General features: G+C 43.0%; 1 protein-coding gene across 5 annotated transcripts in view; it reads left to right on the top strand.

Moving 5' to 3' along the window:
- ANKRD29 (ankyrin repeat domain 29) overlaps positions 1–26,548 on the top strand; it is a 54,334-nt gene that overhangs the window by 20,798 nt on the left and 6,988 nt on the right. For all 5 annotated transcript variants that reach the window (XM_060613456.3, XM_081790778.1, XM_081790776.1 and 2 more), the window contains 6 exons: positions 4,583–4,681; positions 7,448–7,546; positions 11,338–11,436; positions 21,334–21,432; positions 23,038–23,133; positions 25,376–25,474. In XM_060613456.3, the coding sequence (XP_060469439.2) occupies positions 4,583–4,681; positions 7,448–7,546; positions 11,338–11,436; positions 21,334–21,432; positions 23,038–23,133; positions 25,376–25,474 (591 nt within the window). The remainder of the gene's footprint in view (positions 1–4,582; positions 4,682–7,447; positions 7,547–11,337; positions 11,437–21,333; positions 21,433–23,037; positions 23,134–25,375; positions 25,475–26,548) is intronic.

The raw sequence follows: 26,548 nt of genomic DNA, 5'->3' as shown, positions 1-26,548 counted from the left end.
GACTCATGTGACACTTGAATAAGAATGACTCAAAATTTTCATAGTAGTGAATTGGCAAGGAAGATAAGAATAATCATTGCTTTTTTCCAACATGACATCAAAGCCCAGATTGCAGGCTTTATTGTGCCTAAATTAAGGCCCAGGAATAGACCATTGGTTGTACTTCAGTTGAATGAATGTTCTCAAGCATGTGTTGTAGTCTGAGGTAACAAGACCTCTAACCACATTCCTTAAACACTCAGACATTTCCTCCCAAGCTTAAATCAGTTCTTCCTTCTTCCCTTGGGATGAGGTGCTTTACAAGTTACAGGATTTTCTTTAAAAAAAAAATTTATTTCTTTATTTTGAGAGAGAGTGCGCGCACACATACATGCTTGCATGTGCAAACAGGGTAGGGGCAGAAAGAGAGAGAGACAGACAGACAGACAGAATCCCAGGCTCGAACTCACGAACCATGAGATCATGACCTGAGCTGAAACCAAGAGTCAGACACTTAACCAACTGAGCCACCCAGGTGCCCCAGTTATAGGATTTTCATAGAGATCATTGCGTTTTTCAAAGGATTGGTCACGAGCCTGTTCTTTTTTTTTTTTTTAATATTTATTTATCTTAGAGAAAATGCATGCAGGGAAGGTACAGAGAGAGGGTGGGGACAGAAGATCCAAAGCAGGCTCTGCACTGACAGCAGCAAGCCCAATTTGGGGCTCAAACTCACTCGATCCACTGAGCCCCTCCAAGCACCCCACCAACCTGTTCTTAATGAGGCTCACTTGCTAGACTGCCTCAACCAACCATTATTTCAAAGGGCTTCTCCGACTAGTCACATTTTAAATAAGCTGTCCCCCAAAAAAAGCCGTGTGGTGAACATTGGACTAAAATGTGAGCCTGTTCCCACACTTCATTCAAAGGCCATCTTGGGAGTTCAGTCTAGCTAGAGGATCCATTCTTGTTCCAGTGCAGAAGAGCAGTGGGAGGCTGGGCATTTTAACACACTTTGGGATTCAGGTCTTAGGGGGATCCATTTATTTCCGAGCAGATTTAATCTAGGGCCTTGTAAATTAACCTTTATGGAGACACAGCCACGGGTCATCCCTGAAGCGAATCTGACCTCTCAATCCACACTGAGTCAGACACAAGATGGCTTCCTGAAGCAAGCTCCAAACCAAACTGGAGCATTTGATTTTCCTTGACCTAGTCTTATTCGAGGGCCTGCCCTACAGTTCTTTCAGAAAGGATGATTCATCAACCAAACTTTCATCAGTCAGTATGCCCCATCTTCTAGGCTGGACTGCTACACCTGAGTGGAACAAATGAAGACACCCCAGGTGTGAGGGCTGGATAGTACATGGGTCGTCTAAAGTCCATCCCCTCTCCCCTTTGGGTGTCACCTTGGCTGTGGACCATGGAAGATGGGCACTTGATGGGTAAACTCTGGAGTCTGGTTCTCCATAGCCCTGGACCAGCAAGCTCCTCAAGAGGAGCCACTCAGGGAAACTATATCAAGTCCAATCCATCTTCTCACAGACAGATTCTTCTGAGCAATTTCCACAACACTGGAGCATTGTTTTAGGCCACTTTTCATGTCAGCAGCTAATTTCCTTCTGGGAGGAAAATGTTTGGGCCCATTTAGAATTATAGTTTGAAATTACCATCATCTTTTGTTTTTCCTTTATGCTTTACAGCCTTGGTTTATTATAACTTTAAAGAAAAGACAGATCTTCTCTAATAAAAACAATATGATTCAGATCTGCTTGCTCAAAAAACTCTATCCTGAAGGGCAAGTTCAACATGTACAAAAATATCTTCAGAACAATTGTGAAAAGCTGAGAGAAGAGAAACATTTGTTTGATTTCCAGCCAATGTATGGTTTTTATGGTTTTATATCAATTTGTTTGGTTCCAGTTGCTCAACTAATATTCTTGGGAATGAAAACTATTGTGCATTGAACAAAATGGCCCTCAAGGACTTACCAAAGTGTGTCCAATTTAGAGGTAACCTTGTAGTTCAAATGATTATGCTATATGAGTTCCCAGTGGTCCCTTGAATTTCCTGCAGCCATGCTAGTCTCTGTTGGTAGAACTGCTAAAGAGAGGTCCCAACATCACCTCATCTGTTTTGCAAGCTGAGAGTGCTATGGAACTCACTCATGTAACAGGCTTCTACCTTGATTCATTCTTTACATTTTTTTGTTTAATGCTTATTTATTCTTGAAAGAGAGAGAGAGAGAGCATGAGCAGGGAAGGGGCAGAGAGAGAGGGAGACACAAATCTGAAACAGGCTCCAGGCTCTGAGCTGTTAGCACAGAGCCCAACGTGGGGCTTGAACTCATGAACTGTGAGATTATGACCTGAGCCGAAGTTGGACACTTAACTGACTGAGCCACTTAGGGGCCCCAACCTTGGTTCATTCTTAATTCATCTTTTCCATTTAATCCATATCAAAATATTTGTTTCTGAAAAAGTACCTGCCATTGTTTTCTAAGTTTATCTAGACGCACAGAGCTTGCAAGAACCAGAAGCTAATGATCCTGAGAGACCATTGCTCTAGAGAACCAGCAATATTGGCTAAAGCTCTCAGGCATAAGAGTTGCACGTATAGTTGTCATGAAGTCTGGCTTCTATTCTCTACAGGTGCTCCATTCATGTGCACAATGATTGACAGTAACTGTATGTTCCAAAATTGATTCTAAGTGCTGAAATAGGATTTTTTAATTAATATATATTTTAAAAAAAACAGTGAAAAACAAATCTTTTTTCTTAGTGAAGAAAGTGAAGAAACAATTTCTAGAAATTATCGCTGGTAGTTTCTTTTCTTTCTTTCTTTCTTTCTTTCTTTCTTTCTTTCTTTCTTTCTTTCTTAGAGAAAGAGAGAGAGAGAGAGGGAGAGAGAGAACACTCAGGGGAGAGGGGCAGAGGGAGAGAGAAAGAGAATCCCAAACAGGCTCCACACTCAGCAGCCGAGCTCAAACCCACAACCTTGGGATCATGACCTGAGCTGAAATCAAGAGTCAGACACTCAACGAACTGAGCCACCAAGGTGTCCCTCCCTGGTAGTTTCTAAAATTTAGTATCTGTTGAGAAGATGAGAGTTTTCCTTTTCTAGCCAAGTTTCTTCATCCAGACCCGATTGTATCTTAAGGTTTCTGGAATCCAGTGTCGTCCACTGTAGGAAAGCAATGAGAGGATGCTTCCACTTGTTTCTATGGGAACCAAGGAGAAAATCACTCCTGCCTTGCAGGCTGAAAGGCTCTGGGAAAGATCACATTACCTGTGCCTCCCCGGGGCAGTGTCTGGTTGGGTGCATAGCCCAAGGTAGATGGTCATGACTGTGAAGTTACTCACTTGTGTTCTGCCACAGTGGCTGGGCTCATTGATCCCTGTCACACACGCGCACATGCCCACATGCATACAAACATACACGCATACACACACACTTAAGAAACAAGCTTCAGAGTGATCAGTGGTCCTTAGGCCACAGTTCTCCTGGCTTCTCCCGCTTGGGTAAGAACCTACCACTTTAACACTTCCAGGTAAGTCATGGAGGGAGGATTTTCTCTTCACTGTGCCTGGGAGAGTGTAGTGTTTGCTTCATCCATGCTCCAAGCGCTGGGGTGAAGAGTGTCTTTATATGAAAACTATGTATTCGCCACAGAGTGGTATGATGAATTTGCTCATGTTACACAATGATTTGGCTACCAGTCTTTGAGTAGGCTTGTAAAAATGGATGGGAGGAGAGGATGCTAAAATGTGTCTCAGGGTATCACTGATCAGTTGAAGATTTGGAATCAGGCTGTTTCTTGTTCCTATGTCCTATTTTAAGGAATATTTTGAGCCCATTTGAGTGAATTAATTAGATTCTTTCCTGCACTGGTAGCTTTCTAGTCTGGGGTGCTTTACTTTGTAGCCGGAACTCTTCCAGAATTCCTCCCTGTGTGAATGAATGCCCATGTTACCAAGCATGTTAGTTCCTTGAGGCTGCTGTAACAAATTACCACCAATTAGGTGGCTTAAAATAACAGAATTTCTACTTTTAGGATTCTGGAGGACAGAAAGTTCAAGGTGTGTCTGCAGAACCACACCCCCTCTGGAGGCCGCAGGGAGAACCCATTCTTTACCTCTTTCAGCCTCTCGTAGCAGCAGGCATTCCTTGACTTAGGGCCACATCTCTGCCTCTGGGGCCATATTGCCTCTTCCTCTCCTCTGTGTCAAATGTGTCTTTGCCTCACTGTTTTAAGACAGTTGTCACTGGATTTAGGGCCCACCAGGCTAAGCCAGGATAAGTGCCTCCTCTCAAAAATCCTTAAGTTAATCACATCTCATGCCACATAAGGTAATAGTCACAAGTTCCAGAAATTAGGATAGGGACATATCTTTTGGGTCCACCATTCATCCCATTGCACCAACAATACATTCTCCTTTCGTGTTCTCACTTCTCTGAACAAGGAATATAATCAGTCCAAATGTAGCCACCTCCTAGGCTAGAAGGCTTATATACAAGGGTATAGTGTTGTCTTGTTTGCAAATGTGTAAGTCACGTGTGATGTAACTAAATATCTTAAAACCAGCCTCTTGCTCTCTCCCAGTCAGGTACAACTGCCCTGTTCTTTGCTGCCCAGCAAGGACATAATGATGTCGTGAGATTTCTCTTTGAATTTGGAGCATCTACTGAATGTAGGACCAAAGTAAGAGAACTTTCTTGATTTCATACCCTGTTGAAGAATTTCAGTAGTCATGAATATTTGTTTCTCTTCATCCATAGTATGAATTTGTGCTTCCCTTTTTACAAGATTTTCAAGCCCAAGAAGGTTGGGTTTCACAAAGTTACTTGTCATGGTTCAAAGGTAGTCCTAGGGATTCAATATAAAATATGACATTTTCACTCTGGGCTCACAACTGGAGAATTTTATGGGGAGTTATTTACATTCTGTCTTGCACTGGTAGCTTTCTACTTTGGGACACTAAATTTTGTTAGCAGAGTGGATAACAGCAGGGGCTTCATAACTTTCCCTGTTTTCATGTGCTTTTCTTCACTTCAAGGTTAATCCCAGTGCTATGCTAGGAGTGTTGAAGTATTAAGCCAATGTTAGTGAATCTGAGAGATTTCTAAGAAGGGTGATTTGACAAGCAGTTTACTTTCTGAGATGTCCTCATTGAAATATATAATACATGATTACAGTTGATAAAGTCAGGCAAGGAAATGTGGTTCTTCCTTTAAAGAAGTCATTGATTCCTCACGTTTGACACATGAATGAGAAAACCGAGGTTGTTGAAAGATCAATTTCGTGTTCACAATATGATTTTACAAGATAATGGTTTATAGTAAGAGAATTGAACTGCTTTAACATTTTTGTAATTGTCAACTTATTTCCAGCCTAATCATAACCAAAAAATTCCTGGAAATTTGCCTTACTTGGGATCTTTTAGGCTTACTTAATCCATTGTAGGTGATATTTTGGTATCAGGGGAGTTTCCAGTGAGTTCTTTTTTTTCTGCTAAGATGCTGTGAATTTCTGTTGGATGTGAATTTCAAATAGGCTCAGTCTGTTCTGAAACCTGCTATTGCACTGTGCATGTGCCTCCAAACATGCTGAATATAATATACAATAACCCAAAATATATGTGTTGCATATATTTTTATATTAATTATCTTTTTATTTTTCATTATAAAAGTCAGACAACTAAGAATAGAAAGTGAAGTCCTACAAATGGAAGTCTCAACTCTTTGAACTTTGAAGTCAGAACGATCATGCACAACCATATGGCTGCTTCAGTTTTCTTGGTTAACAAGTTAATGCTGGCTTGAAGCCTTTGTCTGTGAGCCAGTTTGTGCTGTCCCAGAAATCCACGGAACACGGGGCCCAGAGCACAGTTCCAAATGTTTCCATTAGGTCAGCTGTAGGTATCTGAGAATTTCCATGGGGAGAAGAGAATGTCCAGAGGCTTTGAGTTTTCATATGATCCTGTCATCAGAACTGCCTTTGTTTCCACAGTTGTTCTCATCATTATTGAATCTGTATCCCCCAAAATTGTGTCTTTAAAAATAAAAGGTACCAGCTCTTCTATAATAATCACCCTATTTTAGCTCTTCTCTTACCTCATGAGGCAAAGAGAAAATTAACAGAACAGAAGTTAGAAATGTTGGTGCTCATTGCTGCTAGTAAGCAAGTTCTTGTTGCCCACCCGTTCCACCCACAGCCACCCCCACCACCAGCCTCAACCCTCCAGTCTCCTACCTCCATTCTCCACCCTTCAAATCACAGCTCCAGGCCCCTGCCCCACCCCCGACAGCCTGTGAACAATGGAGCTCCTACAACAGTGTTTCTCCGCGTGGGGCCCACCTGCCACTTGCACATCACAGTCCCCTCATGTGACTGGTCAGAAAGCCTATTTCTGGGCCTCACCCAGACCTACCGAATCAGACCCTGTGAGGGTGGAAGTGTGAGGGCAGGCATTTTGGATAAACACTCTATGCCCAAATTTAGAAACCACACTATCTTTAGTTATGATTTGTATTTCAGAACCAGGTGACATGTTCTTGCATTGTTCATAGTTAGCTCAGATGTCCACCTACTAATTCACAGAGCCAAGCAAACAGCTCACCAATTGTATATGTGCTGCCGAAGTGAGCACACAGCGCATCAAGTGGAGATAGGAGAAGATAATGCCTTAGCTGTAGCACCTGAGGAAAACCATTAAAGGTTTCAGTTGACCACAAACTCAATGAGTCAGTAGCGCGATGCAGTTGGCATAAAAGCTAATTGTAATTTAGGCTGCAGAGATAAAAGTGGAGAGGATGGAACAAAGGAATGTCCCATTCCACATCAGACCGCATCTACTTTTTGGTGCTCTGATTCATTCTAGGGCCGACATTTTAAAAGAGATCTAGACAAGCTGGCACATGTTCAAAAGAAATGCTAAGTAGGATGGTGAGAAGCACGTGGCATATGCTATAGTTATCCACTCTTAATGGATGCTGACCTTGTCCCTTGAAGGCAATGGCCCCAGAAGTTTACTCCATAAATCACCTTAATCTCAGAGGCCCACAGCTGGGGGGAACCACAGGGAGAAGTCAACATTTGTCAAGCGGCCCTCTAGCCAGAAGCCACAGGAGACTGTTCAGGAAATTCCAAGACAGAACTGATTGGTACAGACTTTCTGTTCTTTGTTTCCTTTATTGAGATGCAAATAGATTCTTCTGCATTTGACCCGGGAACACTCATAATAACATAGTCCGATAACTGTAATGTATCTCAAGTCATCCCCGTGTACAACCTAATGATGTCTTTAGGATGAACCCGGTCATGATTAGAAAGAAAAAGAGCTAAAAGAGGAAAAGTGACTTCGTTGTTATCTACAGGAAATGTCTTTTCCAAAGCTCCCACCATGTCAGGAGTACCTGCTTGGTAAATAGGTGCCTGCACTGATTCTAGTGTGTTTACACCTTGCAGGATGGGGGCACTGCCCTGTTGGCCGCCAGTCAGTATGGGCACATGCAGGTGGTTGAGACCCTGCTGAAGCACGGAGCCAATATCCACGACCAACTTTACGTGAGTGCATTTTCAATGGGACACTGGGTGGACCCTTGCCCACCCTCTCATCACACATACTACTGCAGTCAAAATTTGGATACCAGAAATGCCAACTTCAAAAATATTTTGGGGGCTCAGTTGGTTGGGTGTCCGACTCTTGATCACAGCTCAGGTCTTGATCTCAGGGTCATGAGCTCAAGCCCCGTGATGGGCTCACCCTAGGCGTGGAGCCTACTTAAAAAAAAAAAAAAAAATTTTTTTTTTAATGAACAGTAGGACTTTAATCTGAAACATCAAAGGAAAAAATGTACAGCTAACCAGATGAGCTTTTTCTGTGTAGAAACATAATCTTGTTTACCCATCTTGGTTATACCCTTTTAAATCTCTTTTACATATGAGATATTTCATATAACTTATATAACTTAGGATATATAACTTAGGATATAACTTAGGATCTTCAAAAATCCTATGACACTTGCTTATTCATAACATAACAAGGCCAGCATTGGACTTGCTGAAAACCAAAATAATGCTCCTGTTGTAGAGTTATCTAGGAGGAAAGCACAAATAAAGGAGAAATCAAATTATTTGGAAGGCGAGTGAGTGTGGGTAGTTGAAAACCTGTGAAGTGCATGCACACCGTTGACCTTTGAAAGGCAGCTACTGCTAGTGTGGGTCTGTTTGCAACGAATTGGCAATTAGCACATTACCCAAAGGCTCTTTTAATTGTCACTGTAATTCCACAGGATTTATGGTGAATGTTATTCTGCTTTTGGACAAAATATATGTGTGTGTGTGTGTGTGTGTGTGTGTGTGTGTGTGTGTGTGTATGAGAGAGAGAGAGAGAGAGAGAGAGGGAGAGAGGGAGAGAGAGAGATGAAGTGACTTGATAGAATCTCATGGTGAGGAGTGGAAGAATTCCTACTTCCAATTATCTAGGAATCACATTTTAGGCTATCTTACCATGAGCCATTTAGCCCTATGGCACTATACTTTCGTAGCCGTGGAATGAGATGTGTAGGTGTGACCTTTTCCATTTGAACAAGCTTTCCTGAGTTTACATGATTAAATGACAAGTCACAGACCTCTTTGAAGCAATAGCCACTAGCATTACCCTTTGCAGTTCAAAATCTATTAACACCCTTTGAACCTGCAGTTTTCCCATCTGAAGGATTGAATCACTTGACACTGGTCTGAGTGATTCTCAACTCTGGCTGTCATTAGAATCATGTAGGGAGCTTTAAAAGAATACTTCTAGGCCCGCTCCAGACCAACTAAGCCGGAATCTCCAAGGACCCAACTGAGAAGCAGGTGGTTCTGATGTGTGCCCGAGTCGAAGAAACACAGGTCTACAGCTTTGGCTATTCCTTTGGCTGTATATAATGAAGTATATCTGAGAGCATGTTTGAGTATATGTGTGTGGGGGGGGGGGGGGTTGAACAGGAAGAGCCCAAGTCTTTGGAAAAGGAAAGTGAGTTGAGGTATTCATAACATTACCACTAATAGTCAGCAATCTGAATTGACTGGCATATTTGTACTGTTAGATAACATTCTTCCAAAGGGCTCACCAGAGTGGCACATAATCTTAAAAACATAGAGTTTGGGGAGAGCCCATTCCTGTAGTAAATTCCTGTTATAAAGTGACTCAAGAAATTTCGTGCACTGAAACTTCCTTTTACCCTTACCCAAACAGTCCAAATGTAAATGTTTCTGCCAAAAACAGCTGGACCGCTAAGAATCCCAGTCAATGACTCCTGAAAGCTTCTAGGGACAGAAATTTGGAATACGCAGTAAAAATGCAATGTTTGGATATCCATCTTAGAAAATTTCCAAGAATTAATAGCTGCTAAGAGCATGGTGGATTTTCTGTGGCAACGCACACAGTAAGGAGCCGCTGAACATTTTATCCCTGTACCAAACATCTGCATAAAAATCTGTATAGGCTGAGTAATTTTTTAATGATTGCCTTAAGAGGAGTCTGGCAGCTCAGTGGACACCCACCAGCACCCTCCACCTGGGCGGACTTGCAGAGAGAGGTGCTTTGTATCTTAACTTGTGGTTAACATTCCTGATGGGAGGAGTGGTAATTAACTGGGTTAGCTAGGTGTTTTCCACTAGGATGTGCTCAGGTTTTCCACTGCAGTCTAAAAATAATAAAGCTCACCACATTCTGTGAACGCCGTGTGAAGTGAGATTCTGGGGAGGATGGATGCTCTGCACTGACTTCTGTGTTTGCTGACATCACCAATGAATGTCTTTAAGAAAAGAAATGCGCAGAGGACATAGACGCTCAGTTAAAACGCAAGCAAATAGGGCACCTTGGGTGGCTCAGTTGGTTAAGCGTCTGACTTCAGCTCAGGTCATGATCTCACAGCTCGTGAATTCGGGTCCCACGTCTGGCTCTGTGCTGACAGCTCAGAACCTGGAGCCTGCTTTGGATTCTGTGTCCCCCTCTCTCTCTGCCCCTCCCCCGCTCGCACACTGCCTCTCTCAAAAGTAAATAAACTTAAAAAAAATTAAAACAGGGGCGCCTGGGTGGCGCAGTCGGTTAAGCGTCCGACTTCAGCCAGGTCACGATCTCGCGGTCCGTGAGTTCGAGCCCCGCGTCAGGCTCTGGGCTGATGGCTCGGAGCCTGGAGCCTGTTTCCGATTCTGTGTCTCCCTCTCTCTCTGCCCCTCCCCCGTTCATGCTCTGTCTCTCTCTGTCCCAAAAATAAAAATAAAAAACGTTGAAAAAAAAAAAAAAATTAAAACAAACAAAACCACTAAGGAAAATTGGGAGCAAGCACTTGCTTTGGGCTTTTGTGCAGGATTGCTTAGTTGTTTGCAGGTGTTGTTGGTGTCTATTGGGCTGTCAGGGAGCAAGTTCATGGATAATTCTTATGAGGGCAGTTTTCCTGAAAGCATCTTTTGTTTCAAAGCTTAGAGAAACTGCATGTTGGGTGAGGGGGTGGATATGGATAAGGGGACAAGAAAGAGAAAGGGGTAGGAAAGATCTAATTAAAAGGACCCTTTGGGGCGCCTGGGTGGCTCAATCAGTTGAGTGTCCGACTTCAGCTCGGGTCATGATCTCACAGTTTGTGGGTTCGAGCCATGCATCAGGCTCTGTGCTGACAGCTTGGAGCCTGGAGCCTGCTTCAGATTCTGTGTCTCCCTCTCTCTCTGCCCTTCCCCTGCTCACACTCTGTTTCTCTCTCTCTCTCTCAAAAATAAATAAACATTAAAAAAAAAAAAAAAAAAAAGGACACTTCTGATGCAGAAAAATATACCAAATAGGTTTGGGAGACTTTGTTGTTGTTTATTAGTAGACTTTCTTTTTTGTTTGTTTTTAAACTAACACTTAGCTCTTACTTGACAAAAGAATTGAAATGGAAAATTATATTAAACGTAGGTATTTTTTAAACTAATTAAAAAGGGTATAATCCCTGAGGTCACACAACAAAAACAGAAGGCAGCTAATGAGAAGTCTGTGCAGACAAGAGAAAAATGATGACTGGCTGTTTGGATAAGCTGGATGGTACCAGCAAGTGGGTAGATCGTAAGCTCCGTGATCAAGGTTTTGTAGAGTGAACGGTCATTACGTATATTTTAAGTTATCCTTATAAGACTGTTTGAAACTTTACCTTTCAACCTGACTTACTGTGATATTTTAGAACTATTCTTCAAAGAATAAAACACTAACCATGAATATGAAAACAAAGTGGGGGACAGAAATGGAAAGTTGTATTAAACGGATGTATTTTTAATTGATTATATTTTAAAATAAACGTGAAAGGTGATTTTAACACTTCCATTTTGACATCTCTCAGGATGGAGCCACTGCACTCTTCCTAGCTGCCCAGGGTGGTTACTTGGATGTTATTCGATTACTGTTGTCTTCAGGAGCAAAAGTCAACCAGCCAAGGCAGGTAATGTCTGCGTGCGCAGAACGGTGGACAGGCAGGGCCTGTTGTCCTGGGGCAGCGCCTAAGATAACCAGTCAGCTCCGGGCATCTTTAAACCCTTTTGCCTCTGTGACGAAGTCAGTCTTTGATTGGGGTTTCTCCTGTTCTTTGCTTTGGGCTCACCTGAAAGCCTGTGAAATCAGGCTGACTTCACCATTTACTATTTTTGAAACATGGGTGTTTGGTATCTGAGGTCAAGTGCATACTTGGCCACCTCATGTTCAAATAAATTGTGGCTGCACTGAGGTAATGAGAGTGGGGTGGGCTAGCCTGGGACGTAGGTAAATAGAGGTGAGTCAGGTAGCCTTGCCCCTGCCCAGTCCCCCTTATCTCTTACCCCCGCTTCTGCTTCCACCAAACCAAAGAGGAGCCCATTAGCCCACTGAGAAGCATTAATGGATTCCATGCCTTCATCTCTCACAACACTAATAGAGACTTAATTTACCAAGAGCAAGCTAATGTCTGGCAAATCAATCGGTGGATACTTAAAGGAAAAGAACCACAAGGTAATACAGGTCATACTTTATAAAAGATAAAGAACCATTCAAATCTAAGGCATTCTAATTAGCTTCTCTTATATAGGAATGATTTCTGCACTAATTTATTTTTAACAAAACATTTAAGGTTAAAGTAACACTACTTTAAAGATAGTTTTCTTTTTTTTTAATATGAAATTTATTGTCAAATTTCCATACAACACCCAGTGCTCATCCCCAACAGGTGCCCTCCTCAATGCCCATCACCCACTTTCCCCTCCCTCCCACTCCTCATCAACCCTCAGTTTGTTCTCAGTTTTTAAGAGTCTCTGATGTTTTGGCTCCCTCCCTCCCTCTCTAACCTTTTTTTTTTTCCTTCCCCTCCCCCATGGTCTTCTGTTAAGTTTCTCAGGATCCACATAAGAGTGAAAACATATGGTATCTGTCTTTTCTCTGTATGACTTATTTCACTTAGCATAACACTCTCCAGTTCCATCCATGTTGCTACAAAAGGCCGTATTTCATTCTTTCTCATTGTCAAGCTGATTTCTTACCAGTAAATGGCCCCCAGGGAGATTCCCACTGTAATGTAACATGATGCGAGAATGCCCATTTGTTCACTCAGGGAAGGTTGATCTGAGCTCTTGGCCCCAGGCTTCTTCAGTCTTTAAAAGTGCAAGCACAGGGGTGCCTGGGTGGCTCAGTCAGTTAAGTGCCTGACCTCAGCTCAGGTCATGATCTCTTGATTCATGGGTTTGAGCCCTGTGTCGGGCTGTGTGCTGACAGCTCAGAGCCTGGAGCCTGCTTTGGATTCTGTGTCTCCCCCTCTCTCTTTCCTCCTCTGCTCATGCTCTGTCTCTCTCAAAAATAAATGAACATTAAAAAAAATTTTTTTTAAGTGCAAGTACATGGGAAGCCAAGAAGTGAAAGGGCCTTTGGGCAAAGTGGATTTCAGGTCGAGAATCCTGAGTTCTAGATCCAGCTCTGCCAATACCTAGCTGTGTGGTTTTGAACAAGTGAATCAATCTCTGTGGACTTGTCTGCCTCCACCGGAAAATTAGGAGGCTGGGCAGGATGATCCAGACAATCTTCAAGCTCCCCCTTTTTGGTAGCTGTTTTATTCAATATTCAATCAGTATTTCTTAAGCACTCAGCATACGCAAGATACTATGAATGTGAGATTACATTTTTAGAATTTTAAAGATATTCTTAGATTTAGAGGACCCCAGGAATACTCTTGGGAAAGGAAGCTTTTAAAAAAAGTTGCGCTTCCATACCTGCCAGAGGTGACTTTTGGGAATTGGAGTTTAGTATTTTCTTGCTGGTCCTTCTTATTTTGAAAGTGTTGATTTGACTCTGAATCAGAGGCTTCATTTTGCCAAGGTTAACAAAAGGAACTGGTAATTTTTAGATTGCATAAGTTTGATTTGGAGGCCATTATTGAGCATAGTACCATGAAATTAGAAATGAAAGATTGTCAAGATTCTCAGGCCTCTCTATCTGTACATCTTTCTGAAATAATTTCTGGCACTTTGACAAATCTATTTGTAAAATAAATAGTATTAACCATATGCCTAACGCCCTGTTCATAAAAAACCAAGTTGATATAAGATATTATATTTCAAATATTACATGCATTATGTCCACTCAAAGCTAAATTCAGTCATATGATGACACTGAAGGCAAGAAATTAAAGAGTGAGCTAACAGTGCCATGGTGTCCACAACACCCATGGCTGTTTTCACTCCCCACACTGAGGATGACCTGCTCAAAGTGGATGGCTGATCCAGCAGTGGGAGGACCCCACCCTCAGGTCAAAGTCAAGTGACATGACCTTTTAAAGACTGCATCCAATGCAATTGTTTGGAATTATGAATCCAACCCTGAAAATATTGTTATTCAGGAAAAGGATGTTTATAAAATAAGTTTGGGGGGAAAAAAGCAACGGAATTTTTCCTTTTTATAGGGTACACTCACACCACTGTATCCTCAAGTCATAATCTTTTTTATTACCTGCTGTGAGCTGATAATGAAAGGCTGTCTAGCCAGGTCAGACTAGTCCACATTCTGTCTTCTTTGAAAATGTAAACTCTGCATTTTTAATTCCCTTCCTAGAAAACAAGCAGTGTCATAAATATGGCAAAAGTGATAGTAGTCCCCACTGACTTTGTCACAAGTTATGAGGAAGTTAAAAAAAAATTCTAATTAAAAGTTTCCATTAAAATGGCCCATGCATGGTAGAATACTATATTGGCAGGGCATTTGGAAATCGGTGTTTTATTCTGAAATCGCAACTGACACATTAAGTCATTGTTAGAAAAAAAAAAAATGTTTCTAAGTTTATTTATTTTGAGAGTTAGACAGAGGGGGAGTGAGTGGGGGAGGGGCAGAGAGACAGAATCCCAAACAGGCTCCAAGCTGTCAGTGCAGAGCCCCACATGGGGCTCCAACTCACAAACCGTGAGATCATGACTTGAGCCGAGATCAAGACTCGGACGCTTAACCAGCCGAGCCACCCAGGCACACCCAGAAGATTCTTGAATTTATAAAATAAAGACAAAGATGTTTGCCAGATTTCGTTTCTTAGTATTTTTAGATAAATCCAATTTATGATTTTTTTCACTGCCACTCTATGAGGGTCCTGACATTTATGGTACATTGTGACAGGATATTAACAAAGCTGCAATGAAATTATTCAGTTGACATTTGATCTGAGCTGCAGGGAATCTGAACAGTAAGCAGTAGGAATGGCTTTTCCTTGTAACTCTATCACAGATGAACTAACTGAAAACCTTTCTAGGACTTTTGTGACAAGGAATCATAATCACAAAATCATAAGCAGACTGGAAAGACTAAGTTCTTGATGCAAAACTTGAAAAACTTTTCCTCTTAGTTTGTCCTAGATAAAGAGGTCAAGAGTCACAGAGATCATCGTACTGTATAGTCAAGCTAAAAACCTATCTTCAGTTCTTTCTACATGACCTCACCAAGTAAAGTTGATACAAGTCCAGCCTTTTTAATCACCAGCTTAAGATGGCTATTTAGCCTGTTTTTCTATCAGCAAAATTCTTTGACATATATACTTTTCCCAACGCAACTCATCCACCTTATGAAACAATACTTTCATGGAGTGGCAAAGGTCTGAGTGTTTACACAGGGCTGAGTTTAGCCTGTCATCACTCACTTGTCACTAGTCGTCTCAAAGTGCTGATCAGTAACTCCTTGAAGCCTGCCAAAAGGCCATCTCATAAAGTGCCCTCTAGCCTTGGTCTGCATTTGTATGCAGAGATGCTGGGCCCCCGGATAGTGACGGTCCTCCCAGATTGCAAACCTGGAGGGACGAGCCCAATGTTGGGCAATGGGAGAAAAGAGGACCGATAGATCGTTGCAGTGTCCTGTGGAAGCAGATAGCAACAGGGAGGCACTCCTGCTTGCATGCCCTCTGCACATGGTAGGCCCTCCAAAAAGGTATGTTGACTCCAGAAGAGAGCCTGTGGATTGAGCAGAGCTCCAGTGAGGCCCGGAAGGGAGAAGACATAGTGATCAGTGGCTGCGAACTAGAACTAGACTCAGATGTAGGGCCCAGGCTCATAGTCAGGACACCAGTCCTAGACAGATTGTAAGAGCCAGGTAGGGAGCCAGATCCAGGTCTCTGGGGGGCGAGTCGCTTGTGAGTTATGGGGATATGGCTATCTTAAGGAAATGAAACACAGTCTATTTTGCTTATTAACTGCATGGCCTTAAGCAGGCCACACTCCCTGAATTTCAGGGGTTCTTTTGAGTTTCTTTTATTATTATTTTAATAGATAACAGTGTTATATTAGTTTCAGGTATACAATATAGTGAGTCAACACTTCTGTATATTGCTTAGTGCTCATCACAATAAGGGTACTTTTAATCCACTTCACCTATCTCCCCCATCCCTCCTTCCACCCCCCTCTGGTAACCACCTGTTTGTTTTCTATAGTTAAGAGTCTGGTCTTTTGTTTGTCTCTCTTTTCCTTTGCTCGTTTGTTTTGTTTCTTAAATTCCATATATGAGTGAAATCATATGGTATTTGTCCTTCTCTGACTGACTTATTGCACTTAGCATTATACCCTCTAGCTCCATCCACGTCGTTGCAAATAGTTAAGATTTCAATTTTTTATGGTTAAGTAACATTCCAGTGTGTGTGTGTGTGTGTGTGTGTGTGTGTGTGTGTACTATATCTTATTTATCCATTCATCTATTGATGGACACTTGAATTACTTCCATATCTTGCCTATTGTAAGTAATGCTGCTATAAACATAGAGGTGCATGTAACTTTTAGAATTAGTGTTTTTGGTAAGTAATCCTTTGGTAATTAGTCCTTTGGGTAAATACTCAGTAGTGGAATTAGTGAATCATATAGTAATTCTGTTTTTAATTTTTTGAGGAACCTCCATACTCTTTTCCACATTGGCTGCACCAGTTTGCATTCCCACTAACCATACATGAAGATTCCTTTTTCTTCACATCCTCACCAACACCTGTTGTTTCATGTGTTGTCGAGTTTAACCATTCTGACAGGTGTGAGGTGGTATCTCATTGTGGTTTTGATGTGCATTTGCCTGATGGTAAGTGACGTTGAGCATCTTTTCATTTGTCTGTTGACCATCCTTAGATCTTCTTTGGAGAAATGTCTGTTCATGTCTTCTGCCCAGTTTTTAATTGGATTATTTGTTTTTTGGTGCTGAGTTGTATAAATTCTTTATATAGTTTAGATACTAACCCTTTATCAGATATGTCACTTGCAAATATCTTCTCCCATTCGGTAAGACGTCTTTTAGTTTTGTTGATTGTTTCCTTTGCTACAAAGCTTTTAATTTTGATGTAGTCCTGGATTGTTGTTTTTTTAATCTGTAAAACCAGGATAATTATGGTACTTCTGTTATTATCATTCCTATTTCATCCAGGCCTCACTGGAAGAGAAAACCCATCAGGAATCATGGTTGCACTCTTTCTCTCATGAGCCAGGTAGTCTCTGTCATCTCAAAGTCCCCTCTTGCCTCTTTTCCTCTCCCTACTCCTTTTTTTCTAGCATCTTCTACTTATTCAACTTGTATATAGTCCCTAAGTTTATAGGGTCAGACTTCCAAATTCTTGGAATAGCCATGTCATTGCTGCCACTAGGCTCTGCACACCAGGCCAGAGTGGACTGGCTGGCCTGCCCATCCTTGGTCTGATCACCTGTGGGTTGGGAGAATAGGGTCAGGCTGAGCAATGGAGGCATCAGTTAACATCCTTTACAGAACTATTTGCTGGGCTGTGGACACCAAGCAGGGATCCAGTAATGAGAAATAGGTTCTGGGTCAGGGTAGGGCTGGTAGCAAAGTCATCTTGGTATTGAAGCCACTCTGCTACTAACCAGATTCCTTATGTCTCTTGGGCTTCCAACTTAGAATAGAATTGGTCCCTAAGACTTTGTCTGGCTTGAGCCTGTAGATGGAAAGAGCCTAAGTGTGAGGACTAGAAGCAGCAGAAGCAAAGAGCTAGTGCCACTAAATATACACGTTCCTATGGAAGGTTGTAATTCATTTTCTAAGTAATCTCTAAGATCCTAACTAAAATGATATGACGTTTAGTTTCCAATACAAATCATGTCGTATGCTCATTCTCATACTGTGATCTGTCTATCAAAATGCATTAGATAATACTTGGAAATATTATCTCGGATGGAACAAGGGGATAACCAAGTCAGAAGGAACGGCACAAGTCACCTGTGTAATCCCCTGTCAAGCACATGAATCTTTTCTCTAGCAATCCTGCTGAGTGGTAATCAGTCATTGGTGGACCCCTCCAAGTGTGGGGGACTCATTACTTAACTCATCAGCTTATTTAGTCTTTAACCAGCCCTCACTACCACCTCTGTCTACACCGAGCCAAAGTCTTGAATAGTCTTTACCCATCATCCCTCTTTGTGCCACTTGATATGCAAAATAGGCAAGTAATAAATAAAAATATATTTTATAAGAAGCATAAGAAATAAGAAATAAATCCTTTTCTGCTCAGTTTGCACACAGATAGTAAATGACAACTGTCATAACCCCATTATCTCATCTTCTTCAAGCTAAGTGTCCTATTTCCTTTTCTTAAAAAAGGTCCCATAGAGGTCCTAACTTCCTGTGGTTTATTTCGCTGTGATTTGTTTTAACATATTTTAAAACTATATATTTTTGTCAGAAAATATTCACAAACAAATTTTTTAGTGCTTTTTCTTACTCCATTCTCTCAAAACTCAACAAAAAGGAGCTAAACAGGCTTAATGTTTATCATTTTCATCGTGAAGTCATCTTTATAATGAAGATGTGACCATTATAAGAGAAGAAAAAAATAAGAGAAAATAAGAATTGAGGTGTCCAGAAGGGAAAACTTCTCCTCTCCACCAACTAGATAATCAACTGGGAAATACTTTGATTTGACAATAATGCTGTAATTTATATTCAACTTGCTGGGTTTAACCCCAAATCCCATTTTACCAATCATTCCTACCTGTTCTATCATTATCTCACAGGAAAACTGGGAGAATCAATCAAGCATGTAGTGTTTTGTAAACAAAAGCACAAATTAAACTGCTTATTTCATGTGCAGATTCAGTGACCACTTCTAAGCACACATAAGCCAGTCCTGTGCTCAGCGTCTTTCTGCATGTTTTCCTGTATATGAATATCTCTGGAAGCTAACAGTTTTTGCAGGAGAGAACCAAGGCTCCGGGTGATTTGCCTAAGGTCTCCTAACCATAAAGTAGTGACTTCTTTTTCCACCTACTGTGACCATTGCAATTAAAGTGATAGAAGTTAAGTGTTAGCATTACTGTTATGAATTGATGATATTAATAGTTGTTTCCAATACATCACCTGTCAGCACTTTCCCACATGTTAGTGTTACTAACAGCCAAGCCCTTGGAAAGCACATTGAACATGCCTGACCTCTATGCAGCTGGCTGCCTTGCCTTGCCTGCCCTCTGGTGGAGACAGGGAGAAAGAACAAATGAACCCAGAGCAGACAAGGAGGGACAAGAGCTTCGGGCACCCAGCCTCCCTCTCCTGCCCACCCTCACCCTCACCCCTGTTCTAGCACCTATCCCTTGGGCTGCAGTCAGCTGGATTTCCCACCCTGCCTGAAGCAACCACAGCTGTCCAAGCCACTGCACCTGTACATGCTTCTCCTTCTACACGGAATTCCCTCCCTTCAACCCCCAATTGGCAAAATCCTAGTCCTCCTTCAAGGCCCAGCTCGGATATCACCCCAACTGTGAAGCTGACACACAATAAGAAAGCCCCTCTCCTGGTTCATCTTGGGCATTTTTTTCCATATTTATTATAGCACTGTAATCATCCTGAAATTTCCATGTCTCTCCTCCACTAGACTGAGTTTGAGAACAGAGGTCATGTCCTATTTAGCATTCTGCCAGAGATACTTAATAATGGTTGGTTGGTTGAGTGAATGAATGAATGATCCTGAATTGGGAGAATCAAGTTAAATAATGGATGTACACCTGTTTGTAAACAGAAGTACAAATTAAGGTATTATTTCTATTGCTAATAATAAATAATACTCAGATTCAAGAATATTTCTAAGGGGCCCCAGTAAAAGTATGAAGTCGCTCTCAGTGTTCATCCACCGAGAATGGATGAAACATCCACGCTTTGTTTCAGCACTTCTTCCCCAAGACAGAGGGGTGCCTGTGTCATCCTACCACCCCTCAGCAGCCCCCGATCCTTCTAGGCTCCCAATTTGCCACCATCCACCACTCTGCTCACATGTCCTTGTCCTCCATCACTTTGCTGGGACAGCAGTGGCCAATCATCCTGCGCCCGCTGTGGATAGCAGACTGGAGTTGAAATTACATACTACAGCAGGAAACGAAACTTTACGTCTCTGACTGAATCATCTTGCTCTTCAGCCCTCATTCCCACTGATGAGTAATTCAGTCTTATCCAACCAAAACAGTTCCTTGGGGCCATATTACTTTAATTACCTCAGACCCTAAGTTTAGTCAGCTCTGGTTCCTCCTCCCTCTTCCTGCCCTGCCCTCCAAAGTGGCCTAAGTTCTCAGAGGTCAGACTATCACCCTGGCATGAGGGTGGGGTGGAGTGGGGTGGGGACATTCATGTCTGGTCCTTGTGCTGGTTAGTCCAGCCTCTCCTGTCTGAGTATCCTGCACTGGTACCTTCTTGGCCTGTCATTGTGAAATCATGACCTTCTGTGGCCTCAGCTTTCCAACCCCAGGCTGACTCCAGGCCACGGTTTACCTAGCACTTCGGATTTCACACAGGCAGGCAGGGGGTCCTGGGTGCTCAGATGCCTGGTGGCCGTGGACCAGGGGCACTGGGGGCCTGTCTCAGGTCCATTGGCCCAGATTCCCTCACCCATTTCTATCTCTCAGGCACCAGCCAAGAGCAGAACTTCTCTAAGAGACCTTCAGTTCTGGGTTTCATCCCCAAGAACAGGAGAAAATCCTTTCCCAGCTGGAATTCACCGTAATTTATCTGGGTGTTTCTACCCACCCCTAGATTCAACCCAGGAGGAAAACATGGATGCTCATGCCTGACCTCCCCCTCCCCTACTCCTTGTCCAGAGCTTCCTTCCAGCACTTGGAAGGGTTTTCTGTTTTCCTTTCTGTCTGGCAGGAACCACTCTCCTATCAAATCCTTCTCAGTCCCTTCGATATTTCACCTTTTCTTCTGTGGAGCAACCCATCTCAGCTTTATGGCCCAGTGCTCACATAAACAGGGTCTTTGGGGTAACAATACACAGGAAATATTACCAAAAATGTCCTGCTATACGTCGCTTGTGTACGTGCCTTCCCAGAAGAAACAATAGCACATCCCGAATAAAACTAAAGTACCGAAAAATGACGTGGCTGGGGTGGGGGTGGATTCTAGACACCAGAAGAATGGCAGAACTGTCTTTAGTTCTCTGACCCTCATGCATCGCCTCAAAGAAAACTGCCCTCTCGTATGTGGGAACGAGGGCTCCCAGTAGGCGGGGTGTGCCATGCGAAGCCACCAGTAAAGCAAACAGACGAAGTCTGGGGAAAATAAAGACTTCTCCCACGTAGGTTTGTCAAATTTGATTCTGCCTTGCTAAGCAACTCCACCCCTTCCCGCCCCGTGTTCCGTGCGGTCCTGCACCACACTATGTGCTAAGAGATCCTGCCATCAAATGGCTGGATTATAAACCAAAGCTTGCATATTGGCAATCACGCGATCGTCCAGGCACCGCCAAAAGCCCCTGCGTAAAAGGGTTAAAATCTCCCTCCTTGTTTGTCGTCGGGGGGGGGGGGGCGTTTGCGGGTGCTGCCTTGCTGTTCTGTGGCTGCTACGTGGCCCGGTGGGAGCAAGCGTGTCCCCTCGCCGGCAGGACGGGACGGCGCCGCTGTGGATCGCATCGCAGATGGGCCATAGCGAGGTGGTGAGGGTGATGCTGCTGCGCGGAGCCGACCGGGACGCCGCCCGCAACGTGAGTCAGAGTCACAGCTGCGGCACAGGGTGGAGGAGGGGGGTTTTGGGGGGGGGGGGGCGGGGGGGGAGTGTATGCACCGAAGCTCCAAAATTCAACTCAGCCTGGACGTGCGGAGAAATCGCGCCTTCATTTTGTCTGTAACTCAGCTGGATTTTTCTCCCAACCTCCACCGGCTCTTTAGCAGGAAAACAAAGGAAATGTCTGAATCAGCTGAAATTTAGCGAGTGCTGCCCAGTCTCTCTAAAGGAAACATGTTTAATCTTCGGAGCTCCTCCTCCACCTAAGCTGAGTCCCGGGAGCGTGCGGCAGGCAGGAGCCAGGGCCTCGGGCTGTCTTTGGCAGTGGGTGTCCCTAGCGGCTGCGCGTGCGCCTGTCGCTGCGCCCCCTGCTGGCCCTGGACCACAGTGTAGCCGGGGACGCAGGCGCAGTGGCTAGCGGTGCTCCTGGGTCTCCACCTCACCCAGCTTCCCCAGCTGCGGACCCCTGCACCACACCCCCCCGTTGGCCTCCACCTAGCCAATGCTAAAGTTATACCTAAGTCTGCCTAGTTGGGCCCACAGCAGGCCCTGTTGCCCATAGGAACTGAGGGCAGCTTGGGGAGCCCCTGCTACCTGACCACACTGTGCTATTCGCTTTTTGGCTTTGGTTGGTTTGGTTTGGTTTTTCAGTGTCTGGCCTTTTTTTCCTTAGTATTACCCTTGCTAATGTGACCCACTCCCCTCTCCCAAGTCTGAGTCCAGAAAAGGGAAAAGACACATTCCTGACCACTCTTTGTCTTCCTCTCTTTCTCCCTCCCACTCTTTCTCTGGGCCCCACATCTCTGAAGCCAGAGAAGAAAAATCTTCTAATCTCATTTTCTTTTTTCCTGGTTCCAGCTAAACCCTTAGAGCAGGCTGGGGTATTTCCTTTATTATAGGAGAATTCTGGGAGCTGAATCCTCCAAATACAGCAACTGATATGTAAAAGAAGGAGAAAAAGGAATTGGGGAAATCTCTTTCCAGGTCAAAAAGTGATGACAGAAGCTGAATATAAATTTTTGAACTTGTTTTTGCATTTCTTTTTAACATATTTCAATCTGTCCCCTTCCTACTCCACACCCACTCACCCCAACCCCCCCAGACCCCTAGGGCACACTAGAGCAAGGTTGTACGTAAGAGAAGGCAAAAAGAAAAGCACATATAAAATTTAAAACAGTAAATATAGTTCAACAATTATTTCAATCATTACAAATAGTGTAGCAGTAATTTCTGCTAAGTCATAAGCTGCAGTCTATGGATCTTTGGTCCATCTGTGTCCTAAAATATATTCTCGATGTTCCCTTGCCCTTTACCCAGTGTTCTAAGGGACGGGAAGGGTATGAATTCCCAAATGGCAGGGTTCTAAGATAATAAGCCACATACTTTGTTTAGCATTCTTTCATGCAGAGCTAACTGCTTAATATGCTCTAAAATGCTCTTAGATTAAGAGACTTGGCCTGCTCGTACTTTAGTTTACACCTTTCGTCTGTTCTGATGAGCATATTCCCGGTTCTCAACTAACATGTAGTTCTTAGCCAACACACACATATCTTAATAACCAACTTTTATTTTCTGCTTTGTTAAGGATGGTACCACAGCATTGCTAAAAGCAGCCAACAAAGGGTATAACGATGTTATAAAGGAGTTGCTAAAATTCTCACCCACCCTTGGCATTCTGAAGGTAAGACTTAACGAGAAATTTTACCAATCTGTAAAAGAGAGGCTAGAAATTAAGAAGCCCATAGCTGAGGACTGTAGCAGCATCTGAGTATAATTCACATGGTTAGTTGCAGTCTTGGAAGAACTTTCCAACAGTTTCTTTATTTTGGAGATTCGTGGGCACTGGTTGAAATGAAAAGGTGGTAAGAAGAGTGAACCAGAGTCTGTAGTACTTAGTTTTACAGGAAAAAAAAAAATTAGTAGCAATGAAATCGCTAACTTGGAAAGTAAACTATATTGATACATATCTTTCATTGGACTAAAATCTTCCACAAGTCATGAAACACATGATTTGTGTCCCACAAAATATGGGGGACAGGTGCTCCTGTTCCTTCCCTTCGTTATCTGGAATGAAGAACCACATTGTTACCTTAGATGAAATAAAATAAGTCGCAGATATCTGGACACCTCAAAGAATGTGCCATTCTGGAGAGCTGGGTCTGCCGGGAAGTAGAGCCCTAAAACTCTTTTTTAAATTTTAATCATTTGAGACTAAGATATTTCTAAATTAGAATATATACCAAGGGTTGGCAATCTTTTCCAATAAAGGGCCAGGTAGTAAAATACTATAGGCTTCATGGGCCATACAGTCTCTTGGAACTGTTCAAGTCTACTGTTGTAGCATGAAAGTCATGGGGACAAAGGATGGCTGCCTCCCACTAACACTTTATTTATGGACATTGTATTTCTGGGATTTCGTACTTTCACGTAGTATTCTTCTTTTAAATCTTTTCAATTTCAGCTTGCCAGAACACAGAAAAACAAGCGGCAGGCTAGAATCGGCCCACGGGCTGTAGTTTGCGAGCCCCCAGTATACACTTCTGTTCTCTTAAATGGAGGACAGAAAATCTGTTCTAAACTTGGGACAGTGGCCTAGCACTTTTGGGGAATGTGCCCTCAGTGTTTATGGATGTATAAAAAGTCTACCTGCCCTTGAATGACCCTAAATGCCTTTTGGACTCTGTATCTGATGTCTACATATTTACTCTCTATTCTTGCTACCAGCTGATACTGGTCTCCTGTTATCAGAATGCTGGCCCCTCCTACTGTCCCAAAGAGCAACTTCTAATCTTCCATGAACTTGGAAACCAGAAAGCTGCACTCATTAAAATTGTTTATAAAGTATGAATAAATAGTCTATGAAAGTGAACTCTCTGTGAATAAAAGAAATGAGCTTCAGAAATGGACTTTGCAATATCTAGTCTTGTTTCAAAGAGCTCTTTTTTGGCTTGGTATTTTATTCCTAACCATGTTGCAAACAGATGAAGTTGACAGGTTGGTTAAGATTCGGATGGGTCTAATGTTACCAGACAAGTAAGTTGTCCTACGTGTTATAAAAACAGACATGCTGCTTTGGAAAGGAAAGTGCTACTTTGCTGGAATTTTCCTATGGGTATGATATTTTATTCTTTCATGAAACACGGAAATGGTTCATTATTATTATAGTAAGTAGCTATTGTGGAAACTAAACTTGCATTTAGATGCTATTTGTAGACATATGCACCTTCTGGAACAGATGTCATGTGACTATCCATCATTCCTACATTAGATTTGTTACATTCTCTTTCTCTCTCCCCCCAGAATCTGGCTCCATACAGCACATAGATGCTGTCTTCTATTTGCAGTAAATTTCATAAAATGTCAGCCACCTATCCAGTAGGCCCTTCTGTGCTCAAAAATGCTCCAACTCAGGGCTCGGGGGTTTCCTCGCCCCACATAGGCTCCCCTATAACTCCGCAGCGGTACTCCTACCCGCTGAGTGAGTGGGGTGCATGTAGCCGGGCTGACAAGTCGGCCTGTTGGCTTGCCAGCCATTTCTCCAGTCTAGACGGAACATACACAGAAACTGTATATACTGTCCTTGAAGGGGGAAAAAAAAAAAGAAGAAGAAGGTTTGACATAGCATTGTTTTTCCTGCAGCAAATTCTAATGTCTTTAAAACTGACAGACTGATCATGAGGTCACATGCACCCTGGACCAGATTCTTGTTTCACTTGGAAGAAAACGTTGGCAGTGTTTATACTGACTGTCTGCTGTGTACCTGAGGACACTGTATTAGGCGCCGACGTGCCTTTGAAAGGGAATGTAAGGAAGAGTAAAGCTCCGACATTAGTCTCATCACTCAGGCTGGTTTATGATGAAAGCCAAGCTCAGTGCTGATGGCTGTAAGCTCACTCCTGACACACACTGTTGTTCTCTCTTAGAATGGGACATCGGCCCTCCACGCAGCAGTGCTCAGTGGGAATATTAAAACAGTTGCACTGCTCCTGGAAGCCGGAGCAGACCCAGCCCTGAGAAACAAGGTACTCACCTTATCTTACCTACCTTAAAACTCCTTTGGGCACCTCTACAAAGAGATAAGGCAGTTTCTACCTAAGCCAAGATAATCACCCATGTGCACCCTGGGCCAGATTTCTCGTTTCACTTGGGAAAAAACATTGGCAGTATTTATACTGACCGTCTGCTGTGAACCTGAGGACACTGTTTTAGATGCTGATGTGCCTTTGAAAGGGAACATAAGGGAAAGGAAGAGAAGGGCTCCACCTCTAGTCTCCTCACTCAGGCTGGCCCCAGTCCCTCTCGTCATATCTCGGCACAGTAAGGGCGTGCAAGGCTATCAGCAGATATGAATGAGCAGTGCATTTGGACCCAGAAAATTATGCTAAAAACCCTATATTGTCAATGGTGATGAGCCAATAATGGTGCAGCCTCCCAGGACAGGGTGAGGGCAGTAGCTGTGGGGAGTAGAGTTATGGGGTTCTATCTCAAAGAGGTGTCCTAAACACATCGAAGTTCCAGTAGTTTAGTGCTATTCTGAATAAGTTGGACGTTCATATCTTGAGAACTGCTTGTGCTTTGCTTGGAGAATAGAGGAGAAAGAGGAAAATTCGCTCTTATACTGTTAATGGGACTTTGTGCCGCTGTTAGAAAACCACCCCGTGTTTTCTATAGCCCCAAATCCTTAGTTTACAATTAGGTCAAATGTGGAGGTGGGAAGATGCCCAAGACCCATAGAGAAAATGATTATCATTGCATTTTTTCCCACTCAACATCTGCAATAGCCATCAAATGTAGAGCCTAGGGGGAGGAGAGCAGCCTGGGGAAAGTCTTGAGAAAACACTAAAGTATGAACTTTTAGGGGCGCCTGGGTAGCTCAGTAGGTTAAGTGTCCAGCTCTTAATTTCAGCTCAGGTCATGATCTCAGTGTTCATGAAATCAAGCCCCGAGTCGGGCTCTGTGCTGACGTCAGCAAGAAGAATCCCTGCTTGGGATTCTCTGTCCCTCTCTCTCTGTCCCTCCCCCTGCGCACATACTCACTCTCTCTCAAAACAAATAAATAAACTTAAAAAAAAATAAAATACAGACTTTCAAAGGCA

The sequence above is a fragment of the Panthera onca genome, chromosome D3, assembly GCF_046562875.1.
Source record: "Panthera onca isolate mPanOnc1 chromosome D3, mPanOnc1 haplotype 2, whole genome shotgun sequence".
Lineage (NCBI taxonomy): Eukaryota > Metazoa > Chordata > Mammalia > Carnivora > Felidae > Panthera > Panthera onca.
This window is presented reverse-complemented; position numbering and strand designations above follow the sequence as displayed.